At 34.9% G+C, this 14,983-nt stretch overlaps 1 protein-coding gene and 1 pseudogene across 1 annotated transcript; one reads left to right on the forward strand and one right to left on the reverse strand.

Moving 5' to 3' along the window:
- The first annotated feature begins 297 nt into the window (after window positions 1-297).
- LOC131182817 (pentatricopeptide repeat-containing protein CRR2, chloroplastic-like) lies at window positions 298-4,286 on the forward strand (annotated as a pseudogene).
- Window positions 4,287-4,336: 50 nt separating this feature from the next.
- Window positions 4,337-13,897, reverse strand: LOC110642225 (phospholipase D delta). The gene is made up of 10 exons (XM_021794188.2): window positions 12,487-13,897; window positions 12,075-12,191; window positions 11,362-11,556; window positions 10,663-10,965; window positions 10,493-10,561; window positions 10,201-10,348; window positions 8,133-8,281; window positions 7,301-7,453; window positions 5,011-5,211; window positions 4,337-4,907 (listed from the first exon to the last, which is right to left on the reverse strand). Exons 1-10 carry the CDS (start codon window positions 13,429-13,431, stop codon window positions 4,611-4,613), a joined length of 2,577 nt encoding a protein of 858 aa, XP_021649880.2. The 5' UTR covers window positions 13,432-13,897; the 3' UTR covers window positions 4,337-4,610.
- Window positions 13,898-14,983: the final 1,086 nt, after the last annotated feature.

Genomic DNA, 14,983 nt, shown 5'->3' on the forward strand with positions numbered 1-14,983 from the left:
ACAACTAGATAATCCCTGAATACAAATAATTAGTAATTGCCAATTAGTTAAGTAACAGCCGAGAGTCACAATGATGGGTGACCTTCTCAGGAAGGATTGCGAAATCTATTTAAACTCAAATTTCGAACTGTAAAATGTGACACTGCAGTCTTTAAGACTATTATAAACAAAGTAAAAAAGAGAAAATCACGAAAAAAAAAAAACTGTTAAGCCAGTCAAATAAAGAGTTCAGTAGTTCATTAGGTATTTTACGAGATTATGTTATGCCTTACAGAGGGGTAAATGTAAATAACATATATGAAGAAAATCCTTGTGGTGTCAAATAAAGGAGGTAAATTAAAAGAAAAATATAAAAAAATAAATGTAAAATTATTATGTTAAATAAGACAAATATAATTATAAATTTATTATTTATTTTAGAAAATTAATATATCAAGAATATTTTAACAAATAAATGTGAATGACTCTTCAATGCTACATTTATTCTAAATATAATTTTGTAAAATTCAATCCAAATATATATATTTTAACTTTCAACATATAAATATAAAAATAAAAATTCATTTTGTAAATGAATTAGTAATTAGCACACGATGCCCTAGTGGCTCAGGATCTCAAAACTCATAGCATAGCGTGATGATCAAAACTGAGGATACCATTTACATCGATTAGAGAGTTCGAAACGAGGGGATGAACAGTAGTAAAAGTCAATTGTCAGTGAAGGTTTGAAGGAAATCTTTCCCTTGAAAATCCAATTGCATGGATTGGGTAGGTAACCAGAACTAAGGATTTCATTTACATCGATTCGATTTTTCGTATGATTATACGCGCTTGTTACAGCTATGTGAAGGCACCAAATGCATTCAAAAAGTGCATTCTTAGATCATCACTGGAGGAAACCAGCAGAACCCATTTGTCACTTCAAAGCTGGTTGGCAATTATTGTGAGAGAAATGGGTCAAACATGGGATATGCAAGGAAGGTCTTTGATAGTTTGTTTGAAAGGGATATTTTTCTGTGGAATTTTATTATTCAAGGTTGTGTAAATTTGGATCCTCATACAGAAGCAAGCAATGAGTGTATATTCTGAAATGCGTTTGAGTGGTATTTGTGCCAACCGGTGCACACGTACACTTTTGTGCTGAACGCTTGTGGGGTTTCACGGGATGGAAAGAACGGTTAGGTGATTCATGGGCATATTGTGAAATGTGCGCTTGACACAGCATTGTTTGTTGGGAATGCCCCTTGCCTTGTGCCATTTTATGGCTTTATGCCAATTGTCCGGAAGTTCACATGTTTAGGAAAGTGTTCGTGAAATCCCTCATATAAATACTGTTAGATGGAATTTAATGATATCCGGTTATGCCGTAGACGGCTATGCAGGTGGTGCTCTAAGATTGTTCCGGCTCTGCTGCTAGATCTGACAACCTGTGCACTTGATAATGCCACTTCCGTCGCCATTCTTGCCGCTTGTGCTCAAGCACCAACTATAAAAGTGGGTTTTCGGATTCATTCTTACATCATAAAGACAAGCATGAAAGTGAATGCTGTGGTAGGCAGTGGCCTTGTATCCATCCATGTATGCAAATTGTGGTCGTGTCAACATTGCCAGATATGTTTTTGATCGAGTCTTCGATAAGAACATTGTGGTATGTAATGCAATTATAAGATGTTACGGTATGCATGGTTATGCAGATGAGGCACTCCAATTGTTCTCACAATTAACGGAGAATGGTTTACAACAAGATGGTGTTATATTACTGTCTGTTTTCTGCTTGTAGTCATGCAGGAATGGTTGAAGAGGCGCAAGAACTGTTTTCAAGAATGGGAGATTATGCAGTCAAGCAAAACGAGAAGCATTATGCTTGCATGGTAGATGCCCTTGGCCGAGCTGGATATCTTGACAGGGCAGTAGCACTTTTCAAAACAATGCCTGCGAAGCCAGAAAAATGTCTATGGTGCCTTGATTGGTGCTTGTAGAATACACAACGTAGAAATCGCTGAAGAAGCTACGGAAAGACTCTTTGTTTTGGACCCTGATAATGCTGGACAGTACATAATCCTGGCCAAGATGGTATGAAGATGCAGAAAAGGTGGGAGGATTCATCCAGGGTGAGGAAGTTGCATAGTGAAATGAAAAAGCTAATTAGCTAAAGAGTCTGTTTGACATTACTGTTATAACTACCGTTAAAAAAAATCACTTTTTAAAATTTTTAAATACACTAATTAGAGTATTAAAAATTAATTTAAAATTAAATTTAATAAGTTTTAATTATAAAAACACTAAAATAACAAAATAATTTTTTTTAAACTATTTTTTTAATAGTATCTAAAATGATATGTTGATACAGATGGTATCAAATATTAGAGAAGTAGCTAGAAAAGTACTAGTGGGTAGAACCTGTGGACCCGATGAAATACCAATTGAAGTGTGAAAGTGTTTGGGAGATATGAGAGTGGCATGGTTAACTAAATTATTTAATAAAATTCAAAACTCAAAGAAAATGTCTGATGAATGGAGGAGGAGTATTTTAGTACTTATTTTTAAAAATAAGGGAGATATATAGAGTTGCTCAAACTATAAGGGAATTAAACTCATGAGCCATACTATGAAATTGTGGGAGAGACTATGTCATGATACTTCTATCTCTCTCAATCAATTTGGTTTCATACCTGGTCGTTCAACTATGGAAGCGATCTTTCTCATTAGAAGCTTGATGGAGAAATATAGAAATGTGAAGAAAGATCTACACATGGTTTTTATTGATTTGGAGAAGGCTTATGATAGTGTTCCAAGAGATGTCTTATGGAATGTGTTAGAACAAAAGAGTATATCTATTAGGTACATACAAGTGTTGAAAGATATATATGAAGGAGTAACTACTATTGTGCGCACAGTGGGAGGGGACACAATAGATTTTTCGATCTCAATTGGATTACACCAATGATCAGCCATAAACCATTACCTTTTTATATTAGTTTTAAATGAATTGGCGAAACATATACAAGACAGTATTCCTTGGTGCATGATGTTTGCGGATGATATTGTTCTGATACATGAAACACAAGAATGAGTCAATAAAAAGCTAGAGCTTTGGAGAAGTACTATAGAGTCAAATGGTTTTAAGTTAAGTAGAAGAAGACAGAATACACGTATTGCAAGTTTAGTGAAGGCCAAACTGGTGATAGGGGAAGAGTTAGTTTGAATGGAGTGGTATTGTCCCAAATTAATCACTTTAAATATCTAGGCTCAGTCCTTCAAGTAGATGGAGGATGTGAGGAGGATGTTAATCATAGGATTAAAACCAGATGGTTGAAGTGGAGACGTGCCACGGGAGTTTATGTGATTGTAAGATTCCCAATAAGTTGAAAGGAAAATTTTACCGTACAGCCATACGACCGGCTATGTTATATGGTAGTGAGTGTTGGCCACTGAAAGAATCGTATGCGTCTAAAATAAGAGTTGCAGAGATAAGAATGTTAAGGTGGATGAGTGGTCATACTAGACTAGATAAAGTCCATAATGAGAGTATTAGAGAAAAGGTAAGAGTGGTGCCAATCGAAGATAAGTTGAGAGAAGGAAGATTGAAGTGGTTTGTTCATGTGAAGTACGGAGGCTCCAGGTAGATAAATAGAGCACATTAGGTTAGGATAGAAAGAAAAAAAGGTAGACCTAAATTGACTTGAAAGAGAGTAGTACAACATGACCTAGAAGCATTACACATTTCTGAGGATTTAATCCGAAATTGTTTAGAGTAGAGAAAGCGAATCCACGTAGCCGACTCCAAATTTTTGAGATAAAGGCTTAGTTGAGTTGAATTGAATTATCTAAAATGATATTTTTATTTAGAAAATAATTTTAGCCTTTCAACCTTAATACTAAACAGACATGTAGTTCTAATGAGGTCGAATGCGTTCACCACAGATTTGGCATCGAAGATGATTCTCATCCGCGTAAGGAGCAGATGTTTGATGCACTGGAAAGATTAGATAGGAGGATGAGTTGGTGCAGACACGATCATTCGCAAGGTTGCCTTCTGATGCTCAAATCGAATGGAAGAAATCAGAGGAAAGGAAGTAGTCGTGGGAAAACACAATTATGGATCATCGACAGCCTGCTAAAATGAATTTCTCCCTAAACCACTGGTTGCGTGCAAGATCTAAGAATGTAGACATCGCTGTAGATTGAAGCAACTAATAAGTTAAGCCAAGTCGCTTCCATTTTTGCTGTGTTTCTGCTATTTTTGCAATCGCCAATTATAATTGCAAAGCAAATATAATAATCTGATTTTGTAACGAAAAATAGAAAACCAATCATGATTGTTGAACTCCCAATCTGTTAACCCTGTCATACAATTTATAAACCATTCATTATGGGCCAGTATTCACATGTCATCCTTGCCACACTTTGCACAACAATACTAATTCAATACTCATGCCATCCTTATTACATTTTGCACAAGAATGGGACGGCACAAAATTACAGCTCTGAATAAAAACATCAAAGCACAGCTCTTTGAATCTGCCAAACTATGAAACCCAGCAACATAAAATACATTTTCGTCAGTTTGTATGAACACAAAGGGGAGAGGGGTTGGGGGGAAAACAAGATTAAGTTGTCAAAATATCAGGACGTGTGAGGGAATGAGATCCAAGCACCTTGCCACCAGCATCTGGGAAATTCTCATATCCAGGTAAGGGGGCTACCTTCCCATCAACATCTACCTGCACAGGATACATGAGAAGATGGCCCTGCAATAAGGTGAAATTTGGATCTGTATATCTCTTCCAGTTGGCTTCAGCAATATTATTTATTTTCTTCACACATTCCAAACTCTCAGGCTCCATAAACAATCCCTGGACCTCACCAAGATGCTCAGCCCACAGTGACATTCTATATCCATATATCTGCAAAATGCATACTTTAAGCTGACCACTTACCCACCAAAAGCTGTAAACGAAGCCCAAAAACAAAAGTGTCCTGTAAGAGGGAAAAAAATATCAAACGAACCTGCCCACGTGGATGTTTCTTCTTTGCAGCCCATGTGTAATGGGGTTGATATGAACCCATAGCTATCTCAGTGTCTTTTGAACCCGCCATGGATCTCTGGTTAATATTGGCAGATCCAATAATGACATACTCATCATCCACATTCATTCCCTTCGAATGGACATAAACCATGAACCGCTGAGATTTGAAAGCATCAGAGACCTGATAGGAAAATTGTAATTGTGAGAAGTTTTACGAGTTTCTTGTAAATAATAAATCAAAGCAATAAAAGAAAATGGTACTCAGCTGCTGCTTAGAAAGTATAAATTTTCTTTTTTGGTAAGTAGGAAATTAAAAAGTATAACTTTTAGACAAGTATCTATATATGTCAAAGGGAAAGATGAAATATGTACTATAAAACACTTGAGAGCAAAAAGTCATACTGAAAATCTCATGAGGTTACTAAAAGTATATGCCAAATGAAAATGGAGATTTATAAAAAATGAACTTAGGGTTCCCAAACCTTAGAAAATCTGGAGTTATATATATTGAACAATGTCCACCATTTACAAAATTGAATAGTTGGTCCATTGAAACAATTGTATAGAAAAAATGAGAAAGGCCTATCAGAGTGTGAGTAGAAACATTAAAGTGGCAATTGTAAGAGTCTGTTTGATATTATTATTTAAACTACAATTAAGAAAAACACTATCTTAAATATATTTATTTGAAATATTTAAATTTTGATTTTAATTTGAAATTTGACATGTTTTAATTATAATTTTAAAATAGCAAAGACAACTATTTCAAACGGCTTTTTCCAATAGCATCTAAAAGAGTGCTTTCCAAAAAATAAAAAAAATATTAAATCCAATGCCAAATAGGTTCTAAATCTATACAAAAAAATTAAGAAAAAGTTGCTAACAGCCTTTTGGCCTAATAGCATCTAACGTAGTCCTAACAAATTGGCGTTACAATTTGTAGGTTATGAATCCTGGTTTCCTCCTATTGAGGTAACTATTCGTTTTGATTGCAGATAGCAGGCTAATTGCTGCTCAAGGTTTTATCCATTAGCACTATCAATTCATTGGATAGGTTATAAGCTAAAAGACAAATTTCAATGGGAAATTTGCAATTTTTGCGCATCGTGTCTCACTTGGTTCTGTGTTTTTAGATGTTATTCTTATGCTAAATTGCATTGGTTCCATTTTGAAGGAACTTTGTTCAACTTCTAATAATAATCTATACACAGATGATTTTGATTCTGATTTAATTGATATTCATTCTTGGATTCACTCCTTAGTTTGATCAATTTTGGAATTGCTTATGGCTTTCATTAAAAATGTGATGTGCCTAATTTTCCAAGGCTTGAATCTCAGTGTAGATTTTTCTTTCCTTACTTCAAGCAAATATTTCTTAGTCCTCCATTCAACTGTAGCTTACATTGTTGAGTCCTATTTGTTTTTGTGATTTTGGATTGGTTAGTGCCAATCAATTTCTTTTTGAAGGTTGAGTTCGAATCAACTTCCTATGGGTTTGATTTGAAATAGGTTGCGATGTTTGTTCTACATTTTCTAGTTTATTCTTGTGGCTTTGCTCTTTGCAGTGATTGCGTTGATTGATATTGGTTGGTCATTTTGAAGCCATTCCTGCAAGAGAAGGAAAAGAAAGACAGATTGTGATTCCCCTTCAGGTCTTTTAGTTGAGCAAGATAGCAGAGGCCATCAACATAGAGAGAAGAAAATGAGAGGTTTTTAGTGAAAGAAAATGTAACCAAAGGACTAAGAGCATAAGAGATGAGTCAATCTGAGCCGTAACCAGAAGCCGGAAGAGGAAGCTAAGTTGGGTGAAAGAATTAGTAGGAAGAAGAGGAAATGGTTGGGACCATTCTGAGTTTGGGAAGAAAGAAGAAGGAGAGAGAATCTTTGAGAATAGAAAATAAGATGAAGAAAAAATGGGTCAATCTAAGACGTTAGATTTGCCACGTAGATCCCATCCGACTTGCTCTCGTTACACGCTCCGTAGTAATTGCACCGATTTGCGTTTAATTGTTATGATTTTCATGAGTTTAAATGGTTAATAGTTTAAAAAAATAGTTTTAATAGGTCAATCCTAAATAGTATAAGAGTGCAGATATGCATTTGGCCTAAAATAAAGGATATATGGATTGTCATAGCTGAAGTCAAAGATAAAATTATTATGCCATCACAATGGACAGCCAAGTAGCTTATCTATACGCTAAAACTCAACAGTTAATGCTATGAATGACTAACTTTAGAAAGCACAAAATAAAATGATTTTTAAGAATTACCGCTTCACCATTGATACTGGACATCAGTTGTGGATTTTCTTCCCGATTACCAAGGCAAAAGAAATTGAGGTAATCTCGAGGATGCGAATCTACCAGTTGCATCGATTTAATTTCCCGTGCAACTATATCATACATCATTTGCATTGTCTGGCTCTGCACAATGTGAACTTGTGAAAGTGAGAAATATAGATTTGACATATTGTTCCACTTTCTCAAAAGCAATTTCCTGACATCTTACAACAAACTAATCAAACTTTCTAGGTTGATCATAAAGTAAAATTGAACTTGTAATTCTGAACCATTGAATCTATCCTATCAGTTTGCAGTTCTGAACCATTGAATGTATCCTATCAGTTTGCAGCAACATCAGAAAAATTCATACTAGAAGATACTGCAAGATCCAACGGGTATTTGGGTTACACTGCCATACCTATAATTTGAGAAACAAGCCAAACCAAAAGCCCTTAAATTTCATATGTTTCTAAAAGCATACTCATGGCTTTATTGAGGATAGCAAAAGTAACTAAATACCCTTTCTCAGCTACAGTTCCTCAACATTTTACTGTGAGCAAACACCAATTGAAGATATAGAGATGGATCATGCCAAGCCATGTACCCAAGAGTCAAATTTTTGTGAAGTTTAAACTTATTTTGTCCTCATTCACACTTTATAAGATGAACCTATCACACCCTTAAGGACTGGAAAGGGTCCCAGAAATAGTGCACAATGAACATAACAGCACAAGAAAAATAAACAAATGTAATTTCTTTGTCTTCGAAAATGTAAAGATGTTAATTTTGCATAAATTGTTACAGCTTAAGACAGCATTACCTGCCAGTAGAGAATTTCTTGCATGGTTTCAGATTTTGGATTGCCCTCAGGCCACATTGGCAGCACAATATACACTGCAAATCTCTCATTGGCTCTAATTTTACTGGAAATTTTTAATGCCAACTCCATTGGGATCAGATTATCAACTCCTGCAAATTATATGCATAGTTTCAGTCCACAGTCATTGCCCTCGCCCAGATATTTATCAAAAGTCCAAGCCAAACAAAATAGATAATAATATATGATACAAAGGTGAGTAGAACAATGAAGCCAAAGATAACAGTAGCCAATTAAATAGTAGCAAATAGATTGACAAAATTTCCAACTGCAAGTGGTGAATTCTAGCATAAGACCATTAAAATGTTCACACCTGCAAGAACTTCATATTTTTCCATTTATAGTTGAACATGGTAGAAAGTTGCATAAAAAACGAAAAAGCTGTAGAAGTCGCTGGTGATCTAAGACAAGAAATGATGGCCAATGACAATCAAAGATGATAGGCAATAGTTGATACACCAATGAATGTGTACCTATGCAATTCCCTTACAGGTTTGTTCTCTTCAAAAAAAAAAACTGCTTAAATTTAAAAAATAACTTCCTTTTTTGAAAGTACTAAATAATTTTCTTAAAAAATGGATTAATTTTCTTTTGAAATTTGAACTATGCAGCATAGAAGTGCGGAAACGCGGACATGGGATAAACGCCGAAACGAACATGGGAAAATTGTATTTTCAAAAATATAGGAAATGGAAACTTGAGAAACGCGTAAACATAATAAAATATAGGGTATATATATATAATCAATAATTTATTGAAGATTATAAAAATAATTATTTATTTTAAACTCTCACCTCCTGTATAATTATTAAAAAAATAAAGAGTATTAATCAACTTTAGTTTAATCATATTAAAATTAGAGTTTACATTTCAATTAAAACCAATTCAAAAAATAAAAGTAAAGAGTAAAAATAATAAGATAAAAATTACAATAAAAATTTTCAATTTAAAAGCCAGCCTCTCATTTCTCTCTCTCTTTAAAAGCTAGCATTCGTTTTCTGGACTCTGCAATGGAACTTTAAAAGCAGCCTCATATTCCTCTCACTCTCTCTCTCTCTCTCTCTCTAATACTCTTCTTCTCTGCCAATTATCAGCTTTTTATCATCTTTTTTGATTCCTTTCTATCAAAACACTAATCTCCTTCTCTGTTTCTCCTTAATTGCCTTTCAGCTTTTTCATATCTCACCACCTCCATTTCTAATTTGTATTTTCAATCTAATCTCTTTTCTTCCAGGAGAGTCTTTGTTTCAACTCTTGCTGAGTCAATCTAGCGTTTTCTTTCTTTTAATTAATCTTTCAATTCCTGTCCTTTTGCTTTGCCTTGATCTTTTTTATTTCCTTTTATATTATTGTGTAAATAAAAAAAAAAAAGATTTGGTTTGTAGATTTGGTATATTTCATTGGCCTGGTTACTTGCTGATGGGAAATGAAACCACAAGAAAGTAAAAGAGAGTTTGGGTCCTGTTCTTCTCCTGCTGCAATTTTTTTTAAGTGGGATACGCATTTCCATCTTTTAGATTTTCTGGACACGGTCCCAGTGTCAAGGCACAGTAATAGGCGTTTCCATGCTTCCTAGAATTTGAATAAAAAAATATTTTGTATTGCTCAATTTTTCTAAATGCCTAAAAACTAGAAAATGTGGACTTTTTTTTTTCTTTTTCTGGAACATGTTTTCCACGAAAAACAAAGCCCAGCTTCACAATATAGATAAAATAGCATTTTGAACCATTGATGACGGATAGAGACAAAAATAGTCATCTTGTCCAGTACAAGACAAACTTTTGGAAAGAAAAATAATAGAGGCAGTGGTGAATTTGCAAAGGTGCTGGAAAACACTAGCTCCTATCTAAATCATGCCAAAATCCAAAGATTCAAACAAATTTAGATGTCAACACCCTTTTTTTATAAGTTTGCACTGAAAAAAGGATGCATCAACAATGATATGGAATAGAAGCAATGCCATCTAAATGACAAAAACAGAACTTGTATGACAAATTATCAGAATCCTAACCTGCATTTTTATATGATGGCCATCCATATGATGAGCCAAGAAAGTACTGATTTTCAATGTATATGAAATGCTGAGCAGATCTGATTGCCTGGATGTATGCACTTTGAATGCTCTTATCCACGACCTGATTTTTCGTTGCAATGAGGTTCTACAACAGAAAAGTTTCATTGAGAAGTAAGATACAAGTGCGATAACCCAACTGTCAATTAACATTACACATGCTGGAAATATCAATTTCGGTTTATATCAGAAGCAAAAAAAGAGGGAAATTGTCAATTAATTGTACTAAAACCTGAGCTTGACAATCATGGGCTTTTTCAGGAAATCCTTTTAATGATCCTGTGTCAATAGACCGAAAAATCTGCAAAAGGAAAAAAAAATACAAAAATAAGGAATAAGTTTAATACATAAAACAAAAATTTCCACTTAAGGGAGATAAAAAAAAATCCAGCACAATTCAACCTGGACATGCCAGTTTTCAGGATCTTCATCGCTGGAAACATGTACCATGGGATCGTCTGGTGGAACTATTGTGACACCATCCTTTGTGGTGAAAGGAGGACTTAGTATCCATGAAATCCGTTCTACCTTTATCAATGCATCATCATGCCAATGGGATACCCTTTTGAAACACAGTCCAAATTCTGTCCACTTTGTTGCTTTCCTCCATCGTTGCTCAAAGTTTATAAGAACATCATATGCAGCAGGTCCTTCAATTCTGCAGTGCAAGTCATGCCATGGTTGCCTTGGTGCTTTGCTCCCAGCCTTATAAACACAACAATAAATAAAAAACCAAAAAAAAAAAAAAGAAAAGAAAGAAAATGGAGGGATATAAAACTAGGAGTGGGAGGGAAGCAAATGCTACAGCATTCAAAGAAACTTGGACTGAGGAATATTATAACTACTAATTGGAGATCAGCACAATAGACAACAATAATAAAGAAAACTTGTTCTTTAACTCAGCTGATTGACAAAAGATCATTAGGAAGCAATTGATAAATTTCAATTACAACTAACATCAAGACAAATCATTTGATAAATACTTCAACGGCACTTAAAGTAGAGAGAAAGAGAGAGAGAGAGAGAGAGAGAGAGAGAGAGAGATTGTATTCCCAAGGACTGCTGAAGTTAAAATGAAATATTTTCTGGTGAATCACTTACAGGAAATGTTGGATTATGGAAATCATCCTTGAATACGGTTTCAAGGTCACGAAACAATCGATGCTCAGGGGTATCATATCGTCCATCACACAGATCAATACCTCCTAAAAATGCAGTGATCTTCCTATCATTACCAGTTGCCTGTGTGTCCACGAGAACACATTTTTGATGGTGTGAAAAGGCAGTTCCAACGATCTGGACAGAACCAAAACAATCAATAATGTGAATTACGCAAAATCAAATCAATTTTAAAGGGTCAATTTCACCCATCACCCACCATCCCTGAACTTTGGCTCTTGAAACAATGTCCCTATTGTATCTTAAAACTCTTCAAGAGAGAGAGAGAGAGAGAGAATAGGAAGAAGAGAGGGGAAAAAAATTTCCTCAGATGTCTGCCATGTCAGCTTTTTAACATGTAAACCCGCAAAATCAAGTTAAAAGCTTTATTATTCATTAAACAAAAAACAAATTAAAGTTGAAGCTAAAGTTGATGAACAGTAAATAAAATTAATCTGAATTTTAAATTAAAAAAAAAATTGTGAGGAGCAAGCAAAAGAGTAGAGCTGTAAATAAAATAACCTAACTATATAGTTCGTGCAGTTAAATATAAGTAAAATCAAATCCATTCATCTATGTTTAACCATAAAGTAAACACACACGTGCAAACATCTTAAATAAATTATTTATGCAATGAACAACGTAATAAAGCTTGCCTGTTGTTTCAAAAAACCAAGTTTACTGCTGGCATAGCGAGGTGCCAATGCGCAGATGACGGAAGAATGTTCGAAGAATTTTCGGGTTTCTTCATCATGTGTCTGCATGAATCCTGCCTGAAGCCAATGAAATTTCAACATCATAACTATTTCAGATACAAAATATACATGTAGCCACTTTGTATTGCCCCTGACAAATAACAAATTATAACCAGAAAGTTTTCGCATTATAACTGATATTCAATTAGATTCAGAAAGTTTTATCTTGCCTACCACTTAAAAAAGGAGCTCGCAATCATACGATTCAATTATGATCACTGTTTTCAAATTTTTTACATTACAAGTTCACAACTTCCGAAAGCAACAAAAAATCAAGCGAATTCAAAACTGCAATGTTGATGAGAATTCTCACCGTACTGAAACCAAACTTATCATGCGAAGTCTTATCATCCCAAATCAGCAACAAAACTCGCACTCCTTCCTCGGACTTATACTTGAGCAATTCACCAAGAGTCATATCCCCACCTCGAGGCAATGACCCGATGTGCTCTCTCACCAGCTTAGTCTTATAGAAAACAGACCACCCCACAATGTAAATCATATGGTGAGCCTCTAATATGGCAGTGCAAATGTCCTCCCAACACTTTTCTTGCTTATAAACCTTTCCGTCATCAATTTCGATCTCAGGCAACGTCCCTTCATGCACATGAGCATCTTGATACATTGTCACTTTACTTCCTTTTCTTAAAGGGAAGTACGTATTCATCACTCCTCGATGTTTAGGATCGCCAGCGATGCCGTGGCGGTACAACGGATTCTTCTCACACGGCGTAAACTCCATTTCCAGAAGTAGTGCAGAGTCCGGCTTCGCGGAGGAGCCAATTATAGAGAACCAACCTTTTATTAACTTGCCGGTGACGAGTTCTTCAGCCGGGATTTTGACTGTTCCCATAACCTCCGCTCCAAAAAGGTCATTATCCTTAACATGAAATTCGAGGTCAATTACCGGATGAGCCAGAGGAATATAAAACCGCTGCTTCCACTTGGGGTTTTTGGCATTCTTAATCACACGCGTGCGAGCCACAGTGGCTTGAGGGACGACGACAGTAACGTAAGGGTCGCTGGTGACGATGTTACGGTGGTGATGAATTTTCTGGTCATCTTCACCTGTCTCTTCGTCGGTGGAAGCTGCAGAGGTGGCGGCGGCAGTGGAGTGGGGAGTACAACCAGCGAAGCAAGTGCCAATATGGGTGGAGACTATGTCCATGTTAGGCAAATTTCTAGCTTCAATAATAAACAAGTTAAGGTCCCCATGAAGATATATTGGTTGTTTTTCACCCTCGGAGATCTCAGCCATGGAAACAAGTTATAAAGAGAGCAGAAGTCTAGTAAAGAAAAAGAAGAAACTGTAGAGAGCGAAATTATTGAAATTGGAAGAAAAGAAGAAGACGGGTGATGTGGGTAATTTTATATAAAAAAAAAAAAAGGAAAGAAAGTGATAAAGAAAAGAATTTGAAGATGAATTGTGAATAGGGATAAGGAAGGGCGTTCTTTCTGCAGAATCTGTACAGACAGTGTTTGCTTGCAGCAGAGAGCTAAGGCCTGCGGAAGACTGGTGGCAGGTCTAGGACAGTGAAGGATTATTTTAGTGAATAATTTAGATTAAATCAAAATAAAGGTAATATTAAATTAGTGGGGTTTTGGATAATTGGTGTAGGTGAAGACAAGGCCACGAAAGGAACAGCGATGATATTACAGGCAGGGCCAGGATTTCAATTTGGTGGTTGGATGATGAAGGCAAGCGAGTTGAGCTAGTGGTATCATGTCTAAATTTTTGAAAAGATTATATGTACATATATATATATATATATATATTTATAATACCATTAATAAATTTTAGTAAATTTCATTTGCGGGAAAGTTGAAAGCTTTCTGAACTCTGATTCCATGCTTCCTCGAGGAGAAGAAAGGAGAGGAGAAGAGAATGCGCGCGCATGGGCGTGTGCGGGTGGCCGATAAAAGGGATAGGCTTACAAATTTTCTGCCAAATCACAAGTTCCAAATTCAACCATCAGAGACCGTCCAAAGACTAAACAATTCTATTCCCATTTCACTTATTCAAACAAAATAAGCTTCTTTTTTTTTTTAATTTTAGCTCTTCAAATATATGGAGTTAAATATTTTCTTATTCTCTTCTTCATTCCTTTTCCCGTTGCTCTCTTTTAGCATGCAGAATGTAAAAGAAATAATTATATCAAAGAAAATGACGACTGGAAGAAAATCCAGCGGCCAGCATGCTTTCTAGCTTTTTCTTTCTTTTGTTTCTGACTTTTTCTTTCTTTCTTTCTTTTCTTTCTTTTTTAAGGAGATTAACTAACATATATAGTTTTTAATTTTGACAAAAATAAAAATCATTTATCCAAGTGCGAAGAGTGAGTGAGTGAGGCGAGGCGAGGTGAGATTGAAGTTTTAAGCCAATTATATATATATATATATATATATATATATATATATATATATATATATATATAGCTCTTCAAGTGAAAACTGCAAAAAAATATGTTATCTTCTGTCATCTTCCTTAGCTGATTTCTATGGCAATTAATAGATCATTAATTTCTCATATATTTATTTATAATCGGGTTGGTTTAATACTGGGACCATTGATATCAACAAACATCAATGTATCTGGGTATAATAACGATCGAATTTTTGTAAGTATTTAGTTTAATTAAATTCTAATAACAGAAATTTAAACTGTACACAGTTAGGTTTAGAATTGATTCAATTTTTAAAAATATTACCCGTAACAGATTTGATTGAATTCGAGTTTTATATATTGGGTATCTGTTATCTGAACTTATTTATAAAAATATTTAATGAAATATAAAATATATTTTATAATAATA

Source organism: Hevea brasiliensis, chromosome 9 (genome assembly GCF_030052815.1).
Source record: "Hevea brasiliensis isolate MT/VB/25A 57/8 chromosome 9, ASM3005281v1, whole genome shotgun sequence".
In the NCBI taxonomy this organism is placed as follows: domain Eukaryota; kingdom Viridiplantae; phylum Streptophyta; class Magnoliopsida; order Malpighiales; family Euphorbiaceae; genus Hevea; species Hevea brasiliensis.